Source organism: Xenopus laevis, chromosome 7S (assembly GCF_017654675.1).
Source record: "Xenopus laevis strain J_2021 chromosome 7S, Xenopus_laevis_v10.1, whole genome shotgun sequence".
Taxonomy (NCBI): Eukaryota; Metazoa; Chordata; class Amphibia; order Anura; family Pipidae; genus Xenopus; species Xenopus laevis.
In genome coordinates this window covers 81817826-81839721 of record NC_054384.1, presented here as the reverse complement: position 1 = coordinate 81839721, position 21896 = coordinate 81817826, and the positions used below count along the sequence as shown (strand labels likewise).

The window sequence follows — 21896 nt, the reverse complement described above, 5'->3', positions numbered from 1 at the left end:
ATCGAAGGATTTTCCTTCGATTGTTGGATTAAAATCCTTCGAATCGTTCGATTTGAAGGATTTAATCGTTCGATCGAACGAATAATCCCTCGATCGTAGGATTAGCGCTAAATCATTCGACTTCGATATTCGAAGTCGAACGATTTTAGTTCCTAGTCGAATATCGAGGGTTAATTAACCCTCGATATTCGACCCTTAGTAAATCTGCCCCTAAGTGTTCAGCAAGTCAGAAGTTGATTAAAAACTTGCAGACCCTGTACAGCAGTATTCCACATAAAATAATGGCTTGCACTGAGGGACCATTTTATTATATGAGCAGTAATTACCACTTGGTAAACCATTACTTGTCATTTCACATTTAACGGTTTGTTTTCTGACTTGAAACTATTTGTTCCAGCACATTGTCTTTTCTTGTCTGTCCGGTCAAAGGCGATAATAAAAATTTAGGGGCAGATTTATCAAGGGTCGAATTTCGAGGGTTAAAAAACCCTCGAAGTAAAATCCTTCGAATTCGAATATCTAATTTGAAGGATTTTAACACAAAAGCTAGATCGAACGATCGAATAAAAGTCGTTCGATCAAACGATTGAATCGTTCGAATTGAACAATTTTAAGCGATCGATCAAAGGATTTTTATCGAGTGCTGGCGAAGTATGAAGTCAAAGTTTTTTTTAAAGAGACAGTACTTCGATTATCGAATGGTCAAACAATTTTTACTTCGAATCGTTTGAACCATTCCATTCGATTGAATTCAATCGTATTTGACCAATTCGATGGTCGAAGTACCCAAAAAATTACTTCGAAATTCGAATATTTTTTTATTCGAACTATTCACTCGAGCTTCGTAAATCTGCCTCTTAATATACGCTTCATGACACTGAAATAAGAAACTTTCTAAATACAATCGGTTAAATATTCTGCATTGTTTCTGAAATAATCCAAGTTTATCTTCACTATTCCTCTCTCTGCACCTGATTCTCTTCATTCTGACTTCATGCAGCAGTTGGGTGTCAGATATTCATTGACAGATCCAATATATCTTATTAGGGGGGGCTTCCTTTACTAGTAGAGCTCACTCAAATAACTGATTCCAGTACAAATATAATCTAACAAAATAACTGCCTTTTGCAAAAGCCCTGCATGTAGAGCGACATGATGTCTGGTGATTTTATTAGAGTGAGATCTAATATAGCTTCTAGGCAAACTGAGCCCTCCCCCATAAGATATATATGGGATCTAACTGTCCATGAATATCTGACACCCAGCTTCTGAATAAAAAGAGAATGAAGATAAACAGATGCTGATCGAGATAGTGAAGATAAACTTTATTTCAGAAACCGTACAGAATTTAATTGATTTTATTTAGAAACTTTTTATTTCAGTATGCTGAAGCTTATATTAAATTTTTTAATTTTCGCAATAGTTCCCCTTTAAGTTTAATGTTAATCTATTGTATACTAAAGCAGAGACACTGGTTGCATAGTGTGCTGTCTCAGCTGATGTTTGGCAACACTCCTCAACAGCAGCTGCATGCATTACATGGCTCAGATCCTTTCAGTGTATGGAGAAGGGGAGATTCTGAGCCAAGCAATGCTCTAAGGCTCCCTTGTTAGAAAGTGGTTCATTCACTATAGCTTCACTTCAGTCTGTAACTCACAAAGTGTCTGCAAATACAGGTTCATGACCTTTACTTTTTTTATCTTTGAAATTTGTGAATTTATTTTTATTTTTTTTTGTGAATTTTGCCAAGGAATGGTAGTATCCATTGATTTCTAACTTGTGGGAGTTATAGAATCCAGGTTTGACCATGACTCCGCTGAGAGCGAGGAAGAAGAAGAGGATGAAGAAGACATAAGAGAAATAAGTCCACATTCAAATCCCCCGACAGATGGAGACTACGTTCCAGACTCTCCAGTCATGTCACCAGTTGAGCTGAAGCAAGAATTGCCAAAATACCTTCCAGCCCTTCAGGTAAACGGAGCTCTAAATCCTACTTTGAGTTTAAATGAATTCCTAGAACTATATAGATTTCTGTGGAAAAAATATTGTTCTGATTATTTTTTAGGCAACCTTTATTTCTAGTTTCTAACATTTAAACTGCTGCTGAAAAACACGTTGGGGCAGATTTATTAAGGTTCGAATTGAAAATTCGAATTTTCAAAAAAAAAATTATGGTCAAATTCGACTATTGAATTATCCAAACTCGATTCAAGTTTTTTTAAAAAAAAAAATTGAATTTGATTTTCAAGATTGATAATACTCTAGCCCTTTAAGAATTTGACTATTCACCACCTAAAATCTGCCGAATTACTGTATAAGTCAATGGGAGAGGTCCAGTGACAATTTGGAATTGTTTGTAGCCTTCCTGACGTTCGAGATTTTTCTGGAGAAAAAAAACTCGAATCGAGTTTGGTTGAGTTTGAATTCGATTCGAGTTTTCAGGTAGGTAAAATTCGTCCCAGTTTTAGATATTCGATTTTTTTTCTTAAAAAAAAAACCCAGTCGAATTTCAAGTTTATTCTAATTTAAGTGAGTTTAAAAAAACTCACATGAATTTGAAATTCGACCTTTTATAAATGTGCCTCTTTGTGCTTGACAGGTTTTCATGTTCAAATGTATATAGATTGCAGCACTCCAAGTTTTTCCATTAAAACCGCTTTTATTTCAATATAGCATAGCGACGTTTCGGATACAAACGATCCTTTATCAAGCTAACAAAAACATCACCATAACTTCCTTTTATACCCAAAACCTCTAGTGGCCATCACCCAGAATTACAAATGTTTAACGGATACATATTATCCAATCAGTATCTAACTCACATTACATTGAGCAAGGCTATATTTTACATACATTGTATCACATCAAAAGTTTAAACAATGTTATTTAATATTGTATCATATCACTTATCTAACTTGTTTCATATCTTGTTCTTTATCTCCCCTCAGTAGATCCTGCTGATGTTCTATAGAAGGTAAAGGGTACAAAGTAATTATAAGCAATTAAAAACAGAGAATAAAAAACTTTTTTTATTGTTATTTGTAAAAACTTAGTAAAAACTTGTTAAAAACAATTGCACTCAATTCATATTCCTTATTCATGCCTCTCACCCAGAATTTGTAATTCTGGGTGATGGCCACTAGAGGTTTTGGGTATAAAAGGAAGTTATGGTGATGTTTTTGTTAGCTTGATAAAGGATCGTTTGTATCCGAAACGTCGCTATGCTATATTGAAATAAAAGCGGTTTTAATGGAAAAACCTGGAGTGCTGCAATCTATATACATTTGAATTGGAGGTATGTGGAGGTGAACATATGTTTGTTGCGTGCACCCTGATGAGTTAATGACTTGGAGTGTATTGAAGTGTGCTGGATATCGACTGTGAAAGGTTTTCATGTTCAGCAACAGTTATAATCAAAGAATATTAAGCCAAGCAGTGTCTGTTATTTTTCTAATGGCACATACACCTGTTCTAATCTAAAAATTAGAAAAGCAGGTCTGCTTCCATCTGCTCATTGCTATAAGGAGTGAATTTTGGAGCAAAAATACATACTTTAGCTTTTCTGCACCAAAACCCGCCCGCGTGTGCCGTTGTTCTTAAACTTATTCTGTGATTAAGGGTAGAACTCCACAGGCGATTTCGGCGAGATCCGACGCGCTGCGCACAAACGCAGGCATCAAGTCGGATGCAACAGAAATAAGGTAAGAAATAAAAATGTCAGATGAAGTCGCAGCAGATGCAGCATCTGTATCCGATAGTCGTCTGGCGTCGGCTGAATGCTGTGACACCATTCGACGTTCCTGTTGCTTACCTTATTTCCGCTGCATCAGACTTGAAGCCTGCGTTTTTGCACAGTGCGTTGGACAGCGCCGAAACCACCCGTGGAGTTCTACCCTACAGAGCAGTTTAATACTAATTGTTGTCTAAACCCACTTTGCCAATAAAAATTGCAGTATTAACAGAAATATTCTTTTTTTTTTTTTTTTAACTCAACCTCTGTAATCTGATTGGCAGGGCTGCCGTAGTGTTGAGGAATTCCAGTGCTTGAATCGAATTGAAGAAGGGACATATGGTGTAGTGTATAGAGCAAAAGATCGTAAAACTGGTAGGTGTCCTTGTGTCTTTTATAAGCACAACATGCATATTTTTTTCTAAATAATTTCCTTTATAATTGCTTCATTATTTGTGGCCTTATACAATGATCATTATTTTTATATAGATGAAATTGTGGCTCTGAAACGGTTGAAAATGGAAAAAGAGAAAGAGGGATTCCCTATCACATCTCTTCGTGAGATCAACACTATCCTAAAAGCACAACACCCGAATATTGTCACAGTGAGGGTAAGTAGAAAATGCCACAGTTGTCATGTACACGACTGCACCTAACAAATCTAAGTAGGTCACAGGGTAAAATAATATTTCAGGACAAATTAAGACAAAATAATTAAGGAATTGTTCAGTATAAAGGGGGGGGCACATGGGTCATAATGGTTTGCTTTTGAATCTAACCAGCATGCTGAGAATCAATTGCAAACTCATTGAACAGTTATGTCTCGTGTGCCCCCCTCAAGTCACTGATTGGTTACTGGCTGGTAACCTATCGGTGTAAACCAAGAGAGAGGAAAAGCAGGAAGTAGTGTCCTGTTATGTTAGACATCCAGTCACTCCTGCCTTTTCAAATTACGTTTTTGGATAATTAACTGTATCAGAAACATTTTTTATGTCGCTGACTAACAGAGTTAGAGAGCTGAAAAGCAGGGAGTAGTGTTCTGGCTACTATATTAAGGGGCAGATTTATGAAGGGTCGAAGTGAAAATTCTAATTTTCGAGATTTTTTAAAGCCAAAACTGTCAAATTCAACTAGGGAATTGTTAAAATTCGATTCGAGTTTTTTATTTTTTTTAGATTTTCTAAATTCGACTATTCGCCACCTTAACAAAAAAAAGCCAGTCTAAATAAAAGCAGATCAGTAATGGGTGCAGATTTCAGAAGATTTATTTGATGAGTATGAAAATTGAGGCCAAATTAATAAATTTGACTGAAAGAAAAATATCTGAACAATCTAATACATAGTTCTGAAGACTTATATGGACTAAAGGTAACGGAAAAATATTTGATTCCATTTTTATGGTTTTTGCTTAACATTCTAAACTGAGGTCTTTGGTTGATGTTCATGTATCCACTGTATCTTGTTTTTCAGTATTATGTGGTATTCAGCACATTCCTTTAGGACTATGCGAAATATCCAGTTTCACATTTGGATTATAAAAGCTTTACAAAAGGGCTTAGTGTGTACTCCTAGAAATCACTATACTATATTAAGTTTAATCTATTTTTGTGTGTGTGTATATAGGTAAGTAGATGCCGGTGCACACAGGGAATTTTTTCAAATCAATAATCCTTTATTGTATCGACGTTTCGGTCCTCTATCGGGACCTTTCTCAAGATAGAGGACCGAAACGTCGATACAATAAAGGATTATTGATTTGAAAAATTCCCTGTGTGCACCGGCATCTACTTAGCTATATATTTGAAATTCTGGGAGCACCAGGGTATATAACTTGTTAGCGCGTGTGTGTGTGTATATGTATATATATATATATGTGTATATGTGTATATATATGTGTATATATATATATATATATATATATATATATATATATATATATATATATATATATATATATATATATATATATATATATATATATATATATATATATATATATATATATATATATATATTTTATAATAATAATATAATTTTATATGAATTGTTGTCATTTTAATTCTCCTGCAGTGTTCCTTGATAATGAAAGTAGCTAGGTCAAGAGTTTTTTCAAGAAATCTTTAAAACAAAAAATGGGTATGTTTATATATTTTCATACTTACCCCCTTCTTATAGGAAATTGTTGTAGGAAGTAATATGGACAAAATCTACATTGTCATGAACTATGTGGAACATGACCTGAAAAGTCTAATGGAGACCATGAAGCAGCCTTTTCTTCCAGGTATGGTATCTTTAGTTTGAAGTCCTTTTGGTGTCCTACTCAAACAATAAAATAAGCCTTTTTTGTGTGTATATATTTCAAGACTTGCTAGGCCAGGGATGTATCAAGTTTTTCATTAGTTAAGAGGCTCCACACTTGTGTGTTTACATTGAGCGTTCATTTTATATCATCATCAAACTCAGGCCTGTTGAGACTGCATACATAATAGATGCACACTGGTCACCTTTGAGTTAATGTTAAGTATGATATAAGGAGTCATATTAGGGTATATTCTGCTATTGGTTTGAATGTTATTTGTGGTTTTTGAGATATTTAGCTTTTTATTCAACAGCTTTCAGTTTTGCAGATTTAGCAGTCTGATTTCTTGGATCCAAATTACCCTAGCAACCGTGTGTTTATTTGATTAAGAAACTTGGATGTAAATAAGAGAGGGCCTGAATAGAAAGATGAGTAAAAAAAGTACCAATAATATATTTACAGAGCATTTGTTTTTAGATGGGGTCAGTGACCCCCATTTAAAAGCTTGAAAGAGTTGTAAGAAAAAGGCAAATAATTAAAAAAATTAAATTATGAAGGCGAGCTGAAAAGTTGCTTAGAATTAGACGTTCTATAACATTCTAAAAGGTAATTTGAAGGGTTGAGACTGCTTATTGCTTTATCAGTATCAGACTTCAGTCTTTAGTGTTTGTAAGTGAAGTACAGATTTATGTGCAAGACACAATGATGTTCTTTCATACATTGCTGCACCTTAGCACACTGGCATATGTTTTCCCAATACTTTACATGCTCTGCTTGCCTTACTTAGATAACCAGTATGCCTCAGCAATAATACATGGCAAACATATGCAAGTCCCACTACACCTCAATGCATATGTTTCCAAGTCTCTCTTTAGTTATTGCCACTTAGTTAACCATACCACTACTATTTACGTGACAAAAGCCTGCTGTGTGCAACTAATATATGCATGGAACAACTTATTGACCACAGCCAGTAAATCCTGCAACTACATTTTTCAGTAGTTATAATTAGATAGACTGCTTGTTGTTCACCACTATTACATCCATAATTCTGTGATGCTGGCTTTACCATGGTAGAATATAGAAATAGAGTATTGCACTGTCCTTATATATAAAAACATCCTGAAGAAGGTTCTAAAGTGAGCCAAAGCGTTGAACATATGAATAAATCCTTTTTATTTTTCACTAAGACCCAGTGTCGGACTGGCCCGGCGGGGTACCGGGAAAATACCCGGTGGGCCCCGACCCTAGTGGGCCCCCGCCGGGCCAGACCCCCTCTCCCAAACAGTTTTTTAAAAAAAAATTAAAAAAATTCGGCACATCGCAGCGCCGTTTGCGCATGCGCGCCGTTTACGCATGTGCGCCTAGCGCCGTTTGCGCATGCGCGATGCGCCGCCTTGGCAATTATGCCGAGCGACGATTCACCTTACAAGTAGGTGGGGGGCAGAGGGGGGGGGCAGAGGGGGGCCCTGGACACCAGTCCCGGTGGGCACCCGGGCCCCCCAGTCCGACCCTGCTAAGACCTGGAAGTGCTGGTCTTTGTATTACTATGTGATATCCATTTCTACAGCACTTAGGCAGCTGTAAGGGGTAAGCACACTCCTGGGTCTTCATTAAAAAGGCTTTATTGATTCTAGAGCCTTTTTTGAAATACAAGTATGGGATCTGTTATCCAGAAAGCTCCAAATTACAAAAAGGCTGTCTTCCATAGACTCCATTATATGCAAAAAATCCAGTTTTTTTCTCTTTAAGAATAAAACAGTAGCTTGTACTTAATCCAAACTAAGATATAATTAATCCTTATTGGAAGCAACACCAGCCTGTTGGGTTGTTTACATGATTTTCTAGTAGACTTAAGGTATGAAGATCCAAATTACGGAAAAATCCATTAACTGGAAAACCCCAGGTCCTGAGCAGTCTGGATAACGGGTCCCAAACCTGTACTATTATGTGGAGAATTGGAGTGCAGATCAAGCTGGGGAGTGTGTATGTTTATTTATGTATGTATATACAGGTATGCGATCTGTTATCCAGAAACCCATTATCCAGAAAGTTCTAAATTACAGGATGGCTGTCTCCAATAAACTACATTATTATCAAATTATTAAAATGTTTAAAAGTGATTCCCTTTTTTTCTGTAATAATAAAACCGTACCTTGTACTTGATCCAAACTATGATATATTTCATTTACTGAAGGCAAAACAAGCCTATTGCGTTTATATGATTGTATATGATTCTTTTTAGTAGATCTAAGGTTTAAAGATCAAAATTACGGAAAGATCCCTTATTTGGAAAACCCCAGGTCCTGAACATTCTAGATAATGGATCACATACCTATATTTATATATATTTCCATATTACACATACTATTCCACACTCACACTGTTAGCACCTTGAAGCTGTTGTGCAAGGAGGTCAAATTTTACATAAACGTCACTAGAACTGTGATCCCATTAAAGCTTAAATTGAACAAAACTTGCGTTCAATGACTTCATCTGCAGAGAATCTGACGTTTTTTGGGTACTCTGAAAATTATAGTAGTTAGGTAATAGTGTAACCGCAGTTCCCGGGGTTCCCCTTTGGTTCCGACTCAATGGTTCCCGTTTCTACTCGGGTGAAAATTTGCAATATCAAGGTCTGTATTAGTCAGCGCTCGAAAGCTTAATGGGGACAAGAATGCAGCATAAAGGGAATCGAAGTGTAGTGGGTTGTTGGTTATTGTAGTTCCACACCTTCCCAAAATTTACTAAAGGGTGTCAGATTTCTTCTTACAATCACCACGTGTTTGCTTAGTGTTGGGTACTTACAAGTGTTTAAGCTTTAAATCACATTCATTAGAATAGTCAGGATGAAATTCTCAGTGATTACTCCATGCTGTTAGGAGATGTAGAGCGCAGATAATAGTATAAAACCTTTTATGACGAATATGTAAAAAACATCAATTTCACTCACATTTGATAAGTTTGAAAAAGGCACATCAAATCTCCTCTTTCCCTCTAATGTTACTGTGCAAGTTGGTATAATGGTTTCGGCTCCAACCCGCGTTGCTTCCACCCGCTGTAACGCTCCTAGGGTGCTTGGAGATGACGCCACTGCCTTCGCCTTTCGGTCTAGGACTTCATCAGAGGCTTAATTTGGGCAGTCCGTGTTCCCTTACCTCTTAAAGGAGAAGGAAAGCTACGGAGGCATTTTATTGCCAATAGATTAGCTGCAATAGTGCAAGCTAGAATGCTATATTTATTCTGTAGAATATTTTACCATAAAAAGCTCTAGAAACGCTCTGTTTGTTTAGGATAGGAGCTGCAGTATTAATGTGGTGTGACATCACTTCCTGCCTGAGTCTCTCCCTGCTCTGGGCTCAGCTTACAGAAGGGAGGGGGGTGGGGGGAGAGGAGCAAACTGAGCATGTTCTTGCCCAGGGCAATGAGGTTTAAGCTGAAGGCAAGAAGTCTGATACAGAAGCCCATGTGTACACAATAGAAGAAAAGAAATGCTGTGTTTCTTTTGACAGGGGACTCAGAGCAACATTACGTTGGGGGTTTACTGGTATATTTAGATGGACCTTTCTGATAAGGCTTACTTAGTTTTAACCTTTCCTTCTCCTTTAAAGGACTTTGTTTCCATGGGAGTGCGTCGCTCTTACAACTAGCAGCTCCTGGCTTCTTCCGGCTTTACGCGTTTCCATGGCAACCATACGTAGTATATCTGCTGCTTTGTATTTACCCAGAAACATTTTTTCAATACTCGCTCTTACATTGTGCTACAGTTCTCTAAAACCGTACAACGCTAAAAACTGATACATTCCTTCCTTTATGGTGATTGTTGTGAACATCTCGGTTGGATTGCATAGATTACTTTAGATTAAATTTATTTTATATGAATTAATTAGTCGTAGTTGTAAATAATCATTGAATACTTACAAACAATTTGCAGTTTTATAACCACGAATTTAAATTACCCCAAATTAATTAAGATGCTTTTGATTTAATTTATTTTTTATAGAGCTTCTTTGCTCAATTCATTTATTGTTATATTAAAACAGAGCGTGTTCTCAGACACAGTTCAGAATGTACATAAAAAGTTGTAAATAAATTAAAAATCCAATAAAATACATGTCAATTGCTCTTAACAATAATTGGCCTCCCTATTTTATTGTTACAAAAAGGCTCTCCTAACACAGCATGATGAATGTGATTTAAAGCTTAAATGCTTGTAAGTACACAACTTTAAGCACGTGGTGATTGTAAGAAGAAATTTGACACCCTTTAGTAAATTTTGGGAAGGCGTGGAACTACAATAATCAACAACCCACTGCACTAAGATTCCCTTTATGCTGCATTCTTGTTTCCCCAAGCTTTCTAGTGCTGACTCATACAGACCTTGATACTCTGAAAATTGTGCTATAAATGAATGTCTTTTTACGTTGAAGTTTTATAGTGAGTGCTGCTCCAGTGATCTTTTGATGATTTTGAAGGCCAACACCCTTTGATTGCATTATTCAGGCATGCAAGAATACTTGTTTCAGTTTAGGTTCTACTCATTTTCACTGGAGAATTCTTTCATTTTATTTGCCGTTCTGAAATTCTCAGAACTCCATTACCATGAATTTTCCACCCTTCTGAAGCAAGTCGTGTTGAAATACATTTTTTTTTTTCATTGCCACATCTGTTGATTATTAAAGCAGAAAAATCTATTACCTTCCTCCAGACAGATTAATTTTATGAACAAAATGTGAAACAGGAACAAAAAGATCTTCATGAAATTACGAAACCTCTATTACGCTGGACAGAAACTGCTTTAATTATTTAACAATGTCATGTCCCCATATATTTTATTATTAAAATGTGTAAAGCACCAACATAACGCTGTACCTTTATGGACAACCAATCACATGGAGGGGGCACTGTTGAAGCACGCAAGGAAAAGGGCAAAATTTCTTACAGGTTATACTTATGACCGTTATGTTAAGACAGAATTTAATTCATAATTTTACGACTCATTGAACTGAATAGAAACAAGTGTAGGAAACTTGAGATATTTAATATATTGTACAAAAAACTTGTATTTCTTAGCTAATGTTACTATCTACATAGGTTTCTTTACAAGTTTAATACAATGTGGTATAAAAAGCTGCAAGGGAGAGTGTAATAATTTGACTGCTTTTTTTTACTGCATTTAGAAGTATTGCACTAATCATAAAACATGAGTGCTCAGTGTCAGACTGAAGAGTCTAAGGCTAACTAGGGCTTCCAACACTTGTGCCAGCCCCCAGCTGTTCCCTCGATCGGAGCCAGGAGGAGGAAGATCTAGGGGGCTGCGTGGGCCCGGGCAGGCAGCAGTTGGTTGTGGGTCTGGGTCAGTGGCGTCCCGCCAGCCCAGTCCAACCCTGTGAGCGATCCATCTAACCCACTCTATAGCGTTGACCAGCTGGTATTTCTTCAGTCTTTGGACTAACATCTATACCAGGGGTGCCCAAAAATTAGATCAGGATCTACCAGTAGACCTTCAGCTGGTGGCCATTAGATCTCAAGACACTGCCAACAAACAGCTTGGCTAGGTTGACCTGCGGTTTCATTCCTTTCATAAAAAATAGTTTTGTCAAATATAGCAATGCACATAGTCCCAAAAATCAATATAATATTGAAGTCATATTTTCCATGGAACAGAATGCTAAAAATGCTTTTATGGATGTAGATCATTATTGGACAACATAATTAAAAGCAGACCCTGCTTTAGTAAAGTACTCCTGCTCTACACTCACTCTACTATATTCTACATTTGACCAGCTGCTACAAACTTTATATGGTCATTATTTGCACACACAAAGAGAAATATGGCAGCATATATAAATACAAAAAATGTGGCTTTAGTACCTCATATGGACTATATATAGATATAGATGTATAGATAGAGAGAGATATATATATATATATATATATATATATATATATATATATATATATATATATATATATATATATATATTATATATATATATATATATATATATATATATATATATATATATATATATATATATATAGTCACAGGGGGTCCAGTGATCGCAGCTGCTCCTATAGCCCATGAGTACATAGGATAAGTGCACATAATTCTGCATTGTACTGTTCAGTCACATATAATTCATATTGGTGCTAGGGCTTTAATGTTCAGTATGTAGTGTAGGACTCAAGTTAAATGACCTAGCACATGAGCTTTACATATTTTGGTTGAAATGCATTACTGGCACCTCCATTTTGTAAAATGTTTCTAAAGGGATTTCCGCACAATTTTTCCCATTTATTTGTGCAATTACTAGGAAGTTATGTTAATAAGAAGCAATAGCTCAAGGCATACAGACTTTGGAACTGTATTTCAGCATCTGCTGCTGGAGACCCTAATGTAGTTCAGAGTTGCCTTAGCGATGTGATGCATCTGGTGACAGAGGACAATAAAGCCAAGATACTATGTGTTTTACATAGTGATGGGGAAAATCTCATTCCAGCCCGGTAGCCTAACGCAGTTAAGAAATCATTGATTTTTGCTTGTCTAGTTAGTTGCAAACTAAGGAAATATTTATCTACTTAGAAGAATAGAAAATGTAAGTTTGTACTTCTGTAAGAAAGATTGTACTTCTGTATCTCCTACTGGAGAATTACAAGCTAGAAATATATCAATGTACTGCACCTAATAGAGGGTAGAAAACGTCATATTCTGTGTGTTCTTTGGTGAAGAGCAACGTGCTCAACCTGTGCTGTAGCATTTTAACACAATTTGCCACTTACACCTGTAGGACTTCATTTGCCTTTTGTGTTAGAAAATAGTCAGGTTTTCTGTATCTAAATGTAGTTGTTTCAGTTTTTATTTTGCTTTATAATCCTGTAGGTGAGGTGAAGACACTCATGATTCAACTTTTAAGGGGTGTTCGGCATCTACATGATAATTGGATTCTTCATCGAGACCTTAAGACCTCTAATTTGCTGCTCAGCCATGCTGGTATCTTAAAGGTAAGGTCACATGTAGAATTCTACAATGTATGTAGTGTTTTTGTCTTTTTAAGTTTGCAGTAATGATGCCCGTAGCCAAGCAGTGTCAGCTGTTGTAAGGAATCAATCACCTTCTTAAAACTACTGGTTTTAGTGATACCTATTATGTTGGTACTTGTAATAATAAGGACTTTCACCTTTTTTTTTTTTTTTCAGGTTGGAGATTTTGGTTTGGCACGCGAGTATGGATCACCACTGAAGCCTTACACACCTATTGTAGTTACCCTTTGGTATCGAGCCCCTGAGCTGTTACTGGGTGCAAAGGTGGGTGCATTGCTCAATGACTCTAAAATTAGAAATTTAATGTATTGATAATTGCTCTTTAAATAAACTTTTTTTTTTCTGTTTCTCCTCTTCAGGAATACTCTACAGCCATTGATATGTGGTCTGTAGGTTGTATATTTGGAGAACTACTGACCCAGAAACCCCTCTTTCCTGGAAAGTCTGAGATTGATCAGATTAATAAAATATTTAAGGTATAACGATTGACTCTAAGAATAGTCACTTGTAGGCTTCATGTCATAGAGAGAGACATTTTTAAAAAATCTGGTTTAGCCATTAAAATGTCTTGGGTGGAAATCCTCTCTGCCTCTTTTCATAAGGTGCAAGAGTAGATGATTTCCCCAGTCATCTGAAAACGAGTGCATATAACTTCCAATGAATTGTCAGATTATTTATGTTTGTTTATGTTTTAAAACTATTTTTGGGCGGCCATCCCCTTTAACTGGGAATGGTGAGCTGATTCCAGAGGAACAATAGCTGGGAGTCAAGTGCTAAGTGATGAAAATACTTCTATTTCTAATGTTTTGTATGGGTTAGTACTTGTATTAGTGATGTGCGGTTTGCTTGACTGCCCCCATACCCACCCAAATATTTTTTTTTTTGAAAAACAGCCGTGGGGTTACATTAAGACTATGTTAAAGTTACACTTTTTCCATGTCTCAGGATCTAGGGACACCGAGTGAAAAGATCTGGCCTGGGTACAATGAACTCCCTGCCATTAAGAAAATGACCTTCACTGATTATCCGTATAACAATCTTCGTAAGAGATTTGGTGCTCTGCTTTCAGACCAAGGATTTGAACTCATGAACAAGTATGAAACATTCGTTTTTAGCTAAAATAACAGTTCTTTTTAAATTTCTCTTTTCAGGGCCATATTAAATCATTGATTAAACCCTTTCAGGTTTCTCACATATTGTCCAGCAAAGAGAATCAGTGCAGAGGATGGCTTAAAGCATGAATATTTCCGTGAAACCCCACTTCCAATTGAGCCAGCCATGTTTCCAACATGGCCAGCTAAGAGTGAACAACAGAGGGTTAAACGTGGCACAAGTCCTCGTCCCCCAGAGGGAGGCTTAGGGTACAGCCAGCTGGTGAGTTTGCACATTCCGTGACTTATGACCGTAAAATTACCCAGAAGTATTTTGATTGCAGCCCATTGGATGCATCTATCTTTTCAATGTAAAAATGAAGGACTAGAAATAAGCTTTTATCCAACAAATCCAACAAAGCAAAGCATAAAACAATCTGCTGTCATTATAAAACAGTAGTGTTTTCTGTTTGTGGCATTACTGTGGTCTTGAGTTCTGCTACATTGCTAAATCAAAAGCAGATGTTTTAATCCAGATGTCAACTTTTCTCAAACTCCGTACTGATTATACACTGGGTTAAGAAGAGTTATTCTACTAGGGTAGACTTGAATTCTGCATAGAGGAGGAGGCAGGGTGAACTGATGTGTGGGAGAGACTAGGCCATATTGGTATGTAGCAAAAGTGTCCAGAACTTTCATATTGCGATATAGATATACAGACGGCTTTGGACATTCTGTATGCAGTGAGGTTTAGTAATAAGGACGTTCTCTACAAGAATAGTATATGCCAGTGTGGAATTATTTGGTCTGCATAATTTTGGGTTATTGGCATACAAATACAGTACACTGCTTACAACTCCTTTCACCAAGTCATTCATGAACAAAACTGAACCCTATGGCACCCACTAAGGGCCCTACTCCAGGTACAGAATGCACCATTGTACACAATCCTGTAGCCTGTTTCCTATTGATAAACAAACATTACCAAGATCTTTGTTGTTAAACAGTTGTTAATGTGACAGTGTATTAAACACTTTTGCAAACTCAGCTGCAGCCCCACTGTTCCCAAGCCTCTACAGACTTCATCATAAGAAAGCAATTGCATTTGTTTGGCTCAGTCTGTCCTTCATAAAGCAATGCTCGTTACTACTTAAAATGCCATCCTCACGAACATAATATTCAATTATGAATTCAATCCCCTAATTTGCATCCCTGGCCCCCCTCCCTCCTCCCCCCTGGCCTTCCTGGCACCCTGGGCAAATGCCCCTAACTTTCTACTTACCCCTCCTTGCAGGTCCTGTCGAGCGGAGTTCGCAGCAGCCATCTTGTGTTCTTCCTGTAGTGACCAGCGCTACTGCGCATGCGCCGAAAGTCACAAAATTTCCGGGGAAAAAAAGGAAATATCGTGACTTTCGGTGCATGCGCAGTAGCTCCGCAATGGAAGATTCCTTCAACTGCCTGAAAATGCCGATCACTACAGGAAGAAGACTGAAGAAGACAAGATGGCTGCTGTGAACTCCGCTGGACAGGACCTGCAAGGAGGGGTAAGTAGAAAGTTAGGGGCATTTGCCCAAGGTACCAGGTAGGCCAGGGGGAGCAGGGAGGGGGCCTATATAGGGGGAAGGGGGATGCAAATAAGGGGGTTGAATTCTCCTTTTAAGAGCCTCTCAAATGACTTGCATAGAAGGGATGTCAATTTACCAGGTCGAGAGCGCAATCCTTTTAAAAAAAAAAAAAAAATACATGCACTGCACCATAAAAGCACAGAATTGGCTATAAAATCTAAACTTCTGTCTTATTCATAGACTGATTTCGGGCACAATTAAGAAGTTACTGGTTCTGGCTGATCTAGTTTTATTTTAAAGGGATCCTGTCATCAGAAAACATGTTTTTTCAAAACGTATCCATTAATACTGCTACTCCAGCAGAATTCTGCACTGAAATCCATTTCTCAAAAGAGCAAACAGATTTTTTTTATATTCAATTTTGAAATCTGACATGGGGATAGACATTTTGTCAATTTCCCAGCTGCCCCTGGTCATGTGACTTGTGCCTGCACTTTAGGAGAGAAATACTTTCTGGCAGGCTGCTGTTTTTCCTTCTCAATGTAACTGAAGGTGTCTCAGTGGGACATGGGTTTTTACTATTGAGGGTTGTTCTTAGATCTACCAGGCAGCTGTTATCTTGTGTTAGGGAGCTGCTATCTGGTTACCTTCCCGTTGTTCTTTTGTTTGGCTGCTCTGGGGAAAAGGGAGGGGGTGATATCACTCCAACTTGCAGTAAAGAGTGATTGAAGTTTATCAGAGCACAAGTCACATGACTTGGGGCAGCTGGGAAATTGACAATATGTCTAGCCCCATGTCAGATTTCAAAATTGAATATAAAAAAATCTGTTTGCTCTTTTGAGATTTCAGTGCAGAATTCTGCTGGAGCACCACTATTAACCGATTCATTTTGGAAATTTTTTTTTTCCCATGACAGTATCCTTTTAAATTGGTTCAAAGGTTATAAATGCATCCTCTCATCTTGTGGCTCATAGTTTTTGGGATTTTAGCTAAGTGTCCCCAATGACAAGGCCTAATAAGGAATTAATTCTTAGTAAAACACAAGGCCAGGAAATGTGCACTGGCAAGCCTTGTGTTTGTTTTTTTTATAGCAATTTTGGTCAGTGTCGTTGTCTTCCATTATATGTGATTTATGCTTTAAGGGCAAGCCCCAAAAACCCCCTTATATATATTTGTTTGCAAGCTTGAGTACAGAATGTTCTAATAATGGGAGGATCTTTAAAATAGGGATGCACCGAATCCAGGATTTAGTTCGGGATTCGGCCTTTTTCAGCAGGATTCGGCCGAAACCTTCTGCCCGGCCAAACCAAATCGGAATCCTAATCTGCATATGCAAATTAGGGTCAGGGAAGGAAATCGCGTGACTTTTTGTCACAAAACAAGGAAGTAAAAAAAAATGTTCCCCTTACCACAACTAATTTACATATGCAAATTAGGATTTGGTTCGGCATTCGGCCGAATTTTTTGCTAAGGATTCGAATCCAAAATAGTGGATTTGGTGCATCCCCTACGTTAAAAGCTCCACACACTGAGGAATTTTGGCTCCTTTTAACCCACTGCTCCCTAAGTTTACTAGTTTATCTGGTAAGACTGGTCTATAAATTTGGCTGCAAGGTTTTAGATTTCTGACCATATCATTGCAGATAGGAGATAGCAGAAGGCACATAAGGATTGATTACCCATAGTTCATTGAAGAAGAAAGCGCAAACTCTCCTTACAGTGAGCTCTCATGCCTTGCAAACCTTCCAGTTAAACACAGGTTTTTTTCAATTGTGTCGGACTAAAATAGTGATTTGCTTAAATCAAAACAGAACAACAATATGACACCAAATATCTTTTCAAGGGGCCTGAAGTCCAAATACGAATGTTCCATTTGATAAAAATATTAGTAATTCGTATGTACAGTTGTGTTCAGAATAATAGCAATCCGGCATCACTCACCTGATCAATTACTGTTTTTATAAAAATTTCTACATGGCAAATAATTTACTAGTAGGTGTAGTAGACTAACAGAAAACCCACAGGCATGTTATGCATGCTACTCATTCTGCGTGATTTAATCATTAATTAAGGGTTGTTCAAAATAATAGCAGTGTGGAGTTCAATTAGTGAGGTCATTCATTCTGTGAAAAAAACTGATGTCCATTACGGCCCTTATTGAAGGAAGGAAGGCAGCAAATGTTGTGCATTCTGGTTATAGTGTATTTCTCTCTGAGAAAATGGGTCGTTCCAGACAGAAGAACAGCTTACTTTAATTAAAAGGTTGATTGTTGAGGGGAAAACATATAAAGAAGTACAGATAATAGGCTGCTCAGCAACCAAAACCTGAAAGATGTGGAAGAAAATGGAAAACTACCATTCGAATGGATAGAAGGCTCGGCCAATGATCAGCTCCAGGAAGATTAAAAAAGGTCTAAAGTTACCTGTAATAGTGTTACAATTAGAAGTCGCCTATGTGAAGCCAAGCGATCGGCAAGAAGCCCCCACAAAGTTCCATTGTTAAAAAAAAAAAAAAAAAAAAGACGTGCTGAAGAGCTTACTTTTTGCCAAAGATTGGTCTAAAGAGAAATGGCGCAACATTTTGTGGACTGATGAAAGCAAGATTGTTCTTTTTGGGTCTAGGGGCCACAGACAGTTTGTCAGACGACCCCCAAACACTGAATTCAAGTCACAGTACAGTGTGAAGACAGTGAAACATGGTGGCACAAGCATCATGATATGGGGATGTTTCTCATACTATGGTGTTGGGCCTATTTATCTCATACCAGGGATTATGGGTCCGTTTTAATACATCAAGATACCTGATGAGGTTATGTTGAAGAGGAAATGCCCTTGAAATTCTGTGTTTCAAGAAGACCATGACCCCAAACACACCAGTAAACGAGGAACATCTTGGTTCCAGTCCAACAAGATTGATGTTATGTAGTGGCCAATCCAATCCCCAGATCTTAATCCAATAGAAAACTTGTGAGGTGACATCAAAAATGCTGTTTCTGAGGCAAAATGCAGGAGAATTGTGGAATGTAACAGGTGCCAGAAGTTGGAGGACTCCATATAACACAGATGTGCAGCAGTTCTCAGAAACACTCATTATACAACTAAATATTAGTTCTGTGATTCAAAGGAAAGTCGTGAAACATATTTCAGTTCATACAGTGAATGTTTGAGCTTGTAAAGAAGAATACAAACAATTTTTTTGAAACTGCCTAGTATTCCCTTTTCTTCATTTTCTGTAAAGGAATAACACCGATTTAATCAAATTTTCTTCGTTTTGATTTGGAATGGAATCTGCCGTGTTCCCAATGCATTTGTGTATATGGTTATAAGGATTTTAAGCTTTATTCACCTTTTTAAAAACACTGCTATTATTCTGAACACAACTGTATGATTTATGGTTAATCTATTTCAGATTCTTAAAGGGATACTGTCATTGGAAAACGTTTTTTTCAAAACACATCAGTTAATAGTGCTACTCCAGCAGAATTCTGCACTGAAATCCATCTCTCAAAAGAGCAAACAGATTTTTTTATATTCAATTTTGAATTCTGACATGGGGCTAGACATATTGTCAATTTCCCAACTGCCCCTGGTCATGTGACTTGTGCCTGCACTTTAGGAGAGAAATGCTTTCTGGCAGGCTGCTGTTTTTCCTTCTCAATGTAACTGAATGTGTCTCAGTGGGACATGGGTTTTTACTATTGAGTGTTGTTCTTAGATCTACCAGGCAGCTGTTATCTTGTGTTAGGGAGCTGTTATCTGGTTACCTTCCCATTGTTCTGTTGTTAGGCTGCTGGGGGGAGGGGTGATATCACTCCAACTTGCAGTACAGCAGTAAAGAGTGATTGAAGTTTATCAGAGCACAAGTCACATGACTTGGGGCAGCTGGGAAATTGACAATATGTCTAGCCCAATGTCAGGTTTCAAAATTGAATACAAAAAAAATCTGTTTGCTCTTTTGAGAAATGGATTTCAGTGCAGAATTCTGCCGGAGCAGCACTATTAACGGATTCATTTTGAAAAATTTTTTTTTCCCCATGACAGTATCCCTTTAATGGCAGATTAGTTGATTAAGGTTGCCATTCCCCTGGATAGACCAGTGTTGATCTGCAAGGCAGATGGAGTGAGGCATGAATCTTCTACAGTGTTTAAATTACAAAATAGTGACCTCTCCAACATATACTTTTTCATAACTGTCTTCAGCCACCTTCAACTTCTCCAGTCTCCCATCATGTGGCACATAGCTGCATTATTAATAAGGAACCCTCGTGTTTTACATGAACTGGTACCCATCGTATCTCCAGACATCCAGTTACATATTGACAACCTTACGTTTGTTTACAGAATATTTTTTTTTGGCTTGTTCATTTCCATGATGTCTCTTAATTCCACAGTTTGTTCTAATCATACGCCATACATTTTATCTTTTTAGGGAGATGATGATCTTAAAGATACTGGATTTCACCTGACCACAACCAACCAAGGAGCTTCTGCAGCTGGGCCAGGATTCAGTCTCAAGTTTTAAACTTGCCTTAAAAGATGTTTTTCCATGGGAAATTTTAGGATCTTTTGAAGTTGCAAATACTGAAAATTCCAGCATACCACCCATAAAGATATAAGAATTTGTTACTATAAAAAAAAAACTTCATTCCTTTTTGGAGTCATAAGCAAGGACTGGAACTCCGTATTCAAAGGTCTTTGACTTATTTATTTTTCACTATTGTATATTTGTAGAATTAAAAATAATTTTTAACTAACACGTTTTCTGTATTATTTCTTGCTAGAAATGTGCACATAATTCTTGAGTAGTTTGGTTGGGCTGTAAGGTGCCTGCTACTCATTTGCCCTGAAGCCCAATGCAACCCCAGGTGCACTCGGCAATGGCAGTAGAAATATTCTTCCCCATTATATTTCTCTTAACTGCACTTACCAGTCACACAGGCTGGTTGGTTGCTATTTAAACCAACTAAACACTGCTTAAAGGGCAGAGAAAAGATATAAGGGTGGGCAAAGAGATGTTAAATAAATGCAACATTGTGGTTTGTGGAAAGTGTAGTAGGTTACACTTACCAATTAAGATGGGTATGAAAACAAGCTCTCTCTTTCACAAGTCAAAATTATGTTTTTACCCTCTCTAGGTCAAGTGATAGTCTCCTGCTTAACTATTGTGGGGACTCCACTGATCCAAATCATTTCTCATTACATGGGGGGGAAGAAGCAAACCCACATGCTTCTAATTCACTGTTACACCGTTTACAGTATGTACATCCTGCATCTCATGCTCTTCCCATCTACCTTGTTGGCCTCAACCAAATGTGCCCTTTCTCGGGAATCTGCGGTATGAACTAGGCATTCAGTGTGACCAATTAAAGATTAGCTGCTTGACTTGGGCTTGTGGCAATAGTTACATAGTTACATAGTTAAATTGGGTTGAAAAAAGACAAAGTCCATCAAGTTCAACCCCTCCAAATGAAAACCCAGCATCCATACACACACCCCTCCCTACTTTTAATTAAAATTCTATATACCCATACCTATACTAACTATAGAGTTTAGTATCACAATAGCTTTTGATAATGTTATATTATGCGGTAGTCTAAAGGTGGCTATAGATGTAACAATTACGATCTCTCGGAAATGATCTTTCCAAGAAAGATCGTTCATTTCAATACACCCGTGTACAGCTGAATCGTCAGATATACAGGTAAATATACGGGAAGAAACAATAGAATTCTACCTGTATCTGACAATTTAGCACTAACAACGGCCGATGTTTGTGTTCCTTCAAAGGCACCCGATCAAAATTTTCCGTCCAGCCTGATCGACGAACCGACCGATATCCAGGTCTTCTGTCGATATCTGTTGGCTTTTTTTCCCACCATACATGCACCAAATAGCATATGAAAATTTATTTTGTACGATATCTGTGCATCTATGGCCACCTAAGGAATGGTCCATGCACACAGGCTGTTAACTAAAAGGGATACTGTCATGGGAAACCGCTCCCTGACCCAAAATAACAGCTCCCTGGTACATCTAAGAACAGCACTCAATAGTAAAATCCAAGTCATTCTGCAACATATTCAGTTACATTGAGTAGGAGAAACAACAGCCTGCCAGAAAGCAGTTCCATTCTAAAGTGCTGGCTCTTTCTGAAAGCACATGACCAG

At 37.5% G+C, this 21896-nt stretch overlaps 1 protein-coding gene across 7 annotated transcripts in view; it reads left to right on the top strand.

Moving 5' to 3' along the window:
- The window catches only part of cdk11b.S (cyclin-dependent kinase 11B S homeolog), a 47309-nt gene extending 26826 nt beyond the window's left edge, over nt 1-20483 (top strand). For 6 of the 7 annotated variants that reach the window (XM_018226948.2, XM_018226950.2, XM_018226949.2 and 3 more), the window contains 10 exons: nt 1793-1971; nt 4015-4105; nt 4220-4341; nt 5906-6011; nt 12913-13034; nt 13230-13337; nt 13433-13549; nt 14019-14167; nt 14258-14447; nt 20159-20483. In XM_018226948.2, the coding sequence (XP_018082437.1) occupies nt 1793-1971; nt 4015-4105; nt 4220-4341; nt 5906-6011; nt 12913-13034; nt 13230-13337; nt 13433-13549; nt 14019-14167; nt 14258-14447; nt 20159-20251 (1277 nt within the window). In that variant the 3' untranslated portion in view covers nt 20252-20483. 7 annotated transcript variants of the gene reach the window in all.
- Nucleotides 20484-21896: the final 1413 nt, after the last annotated feature.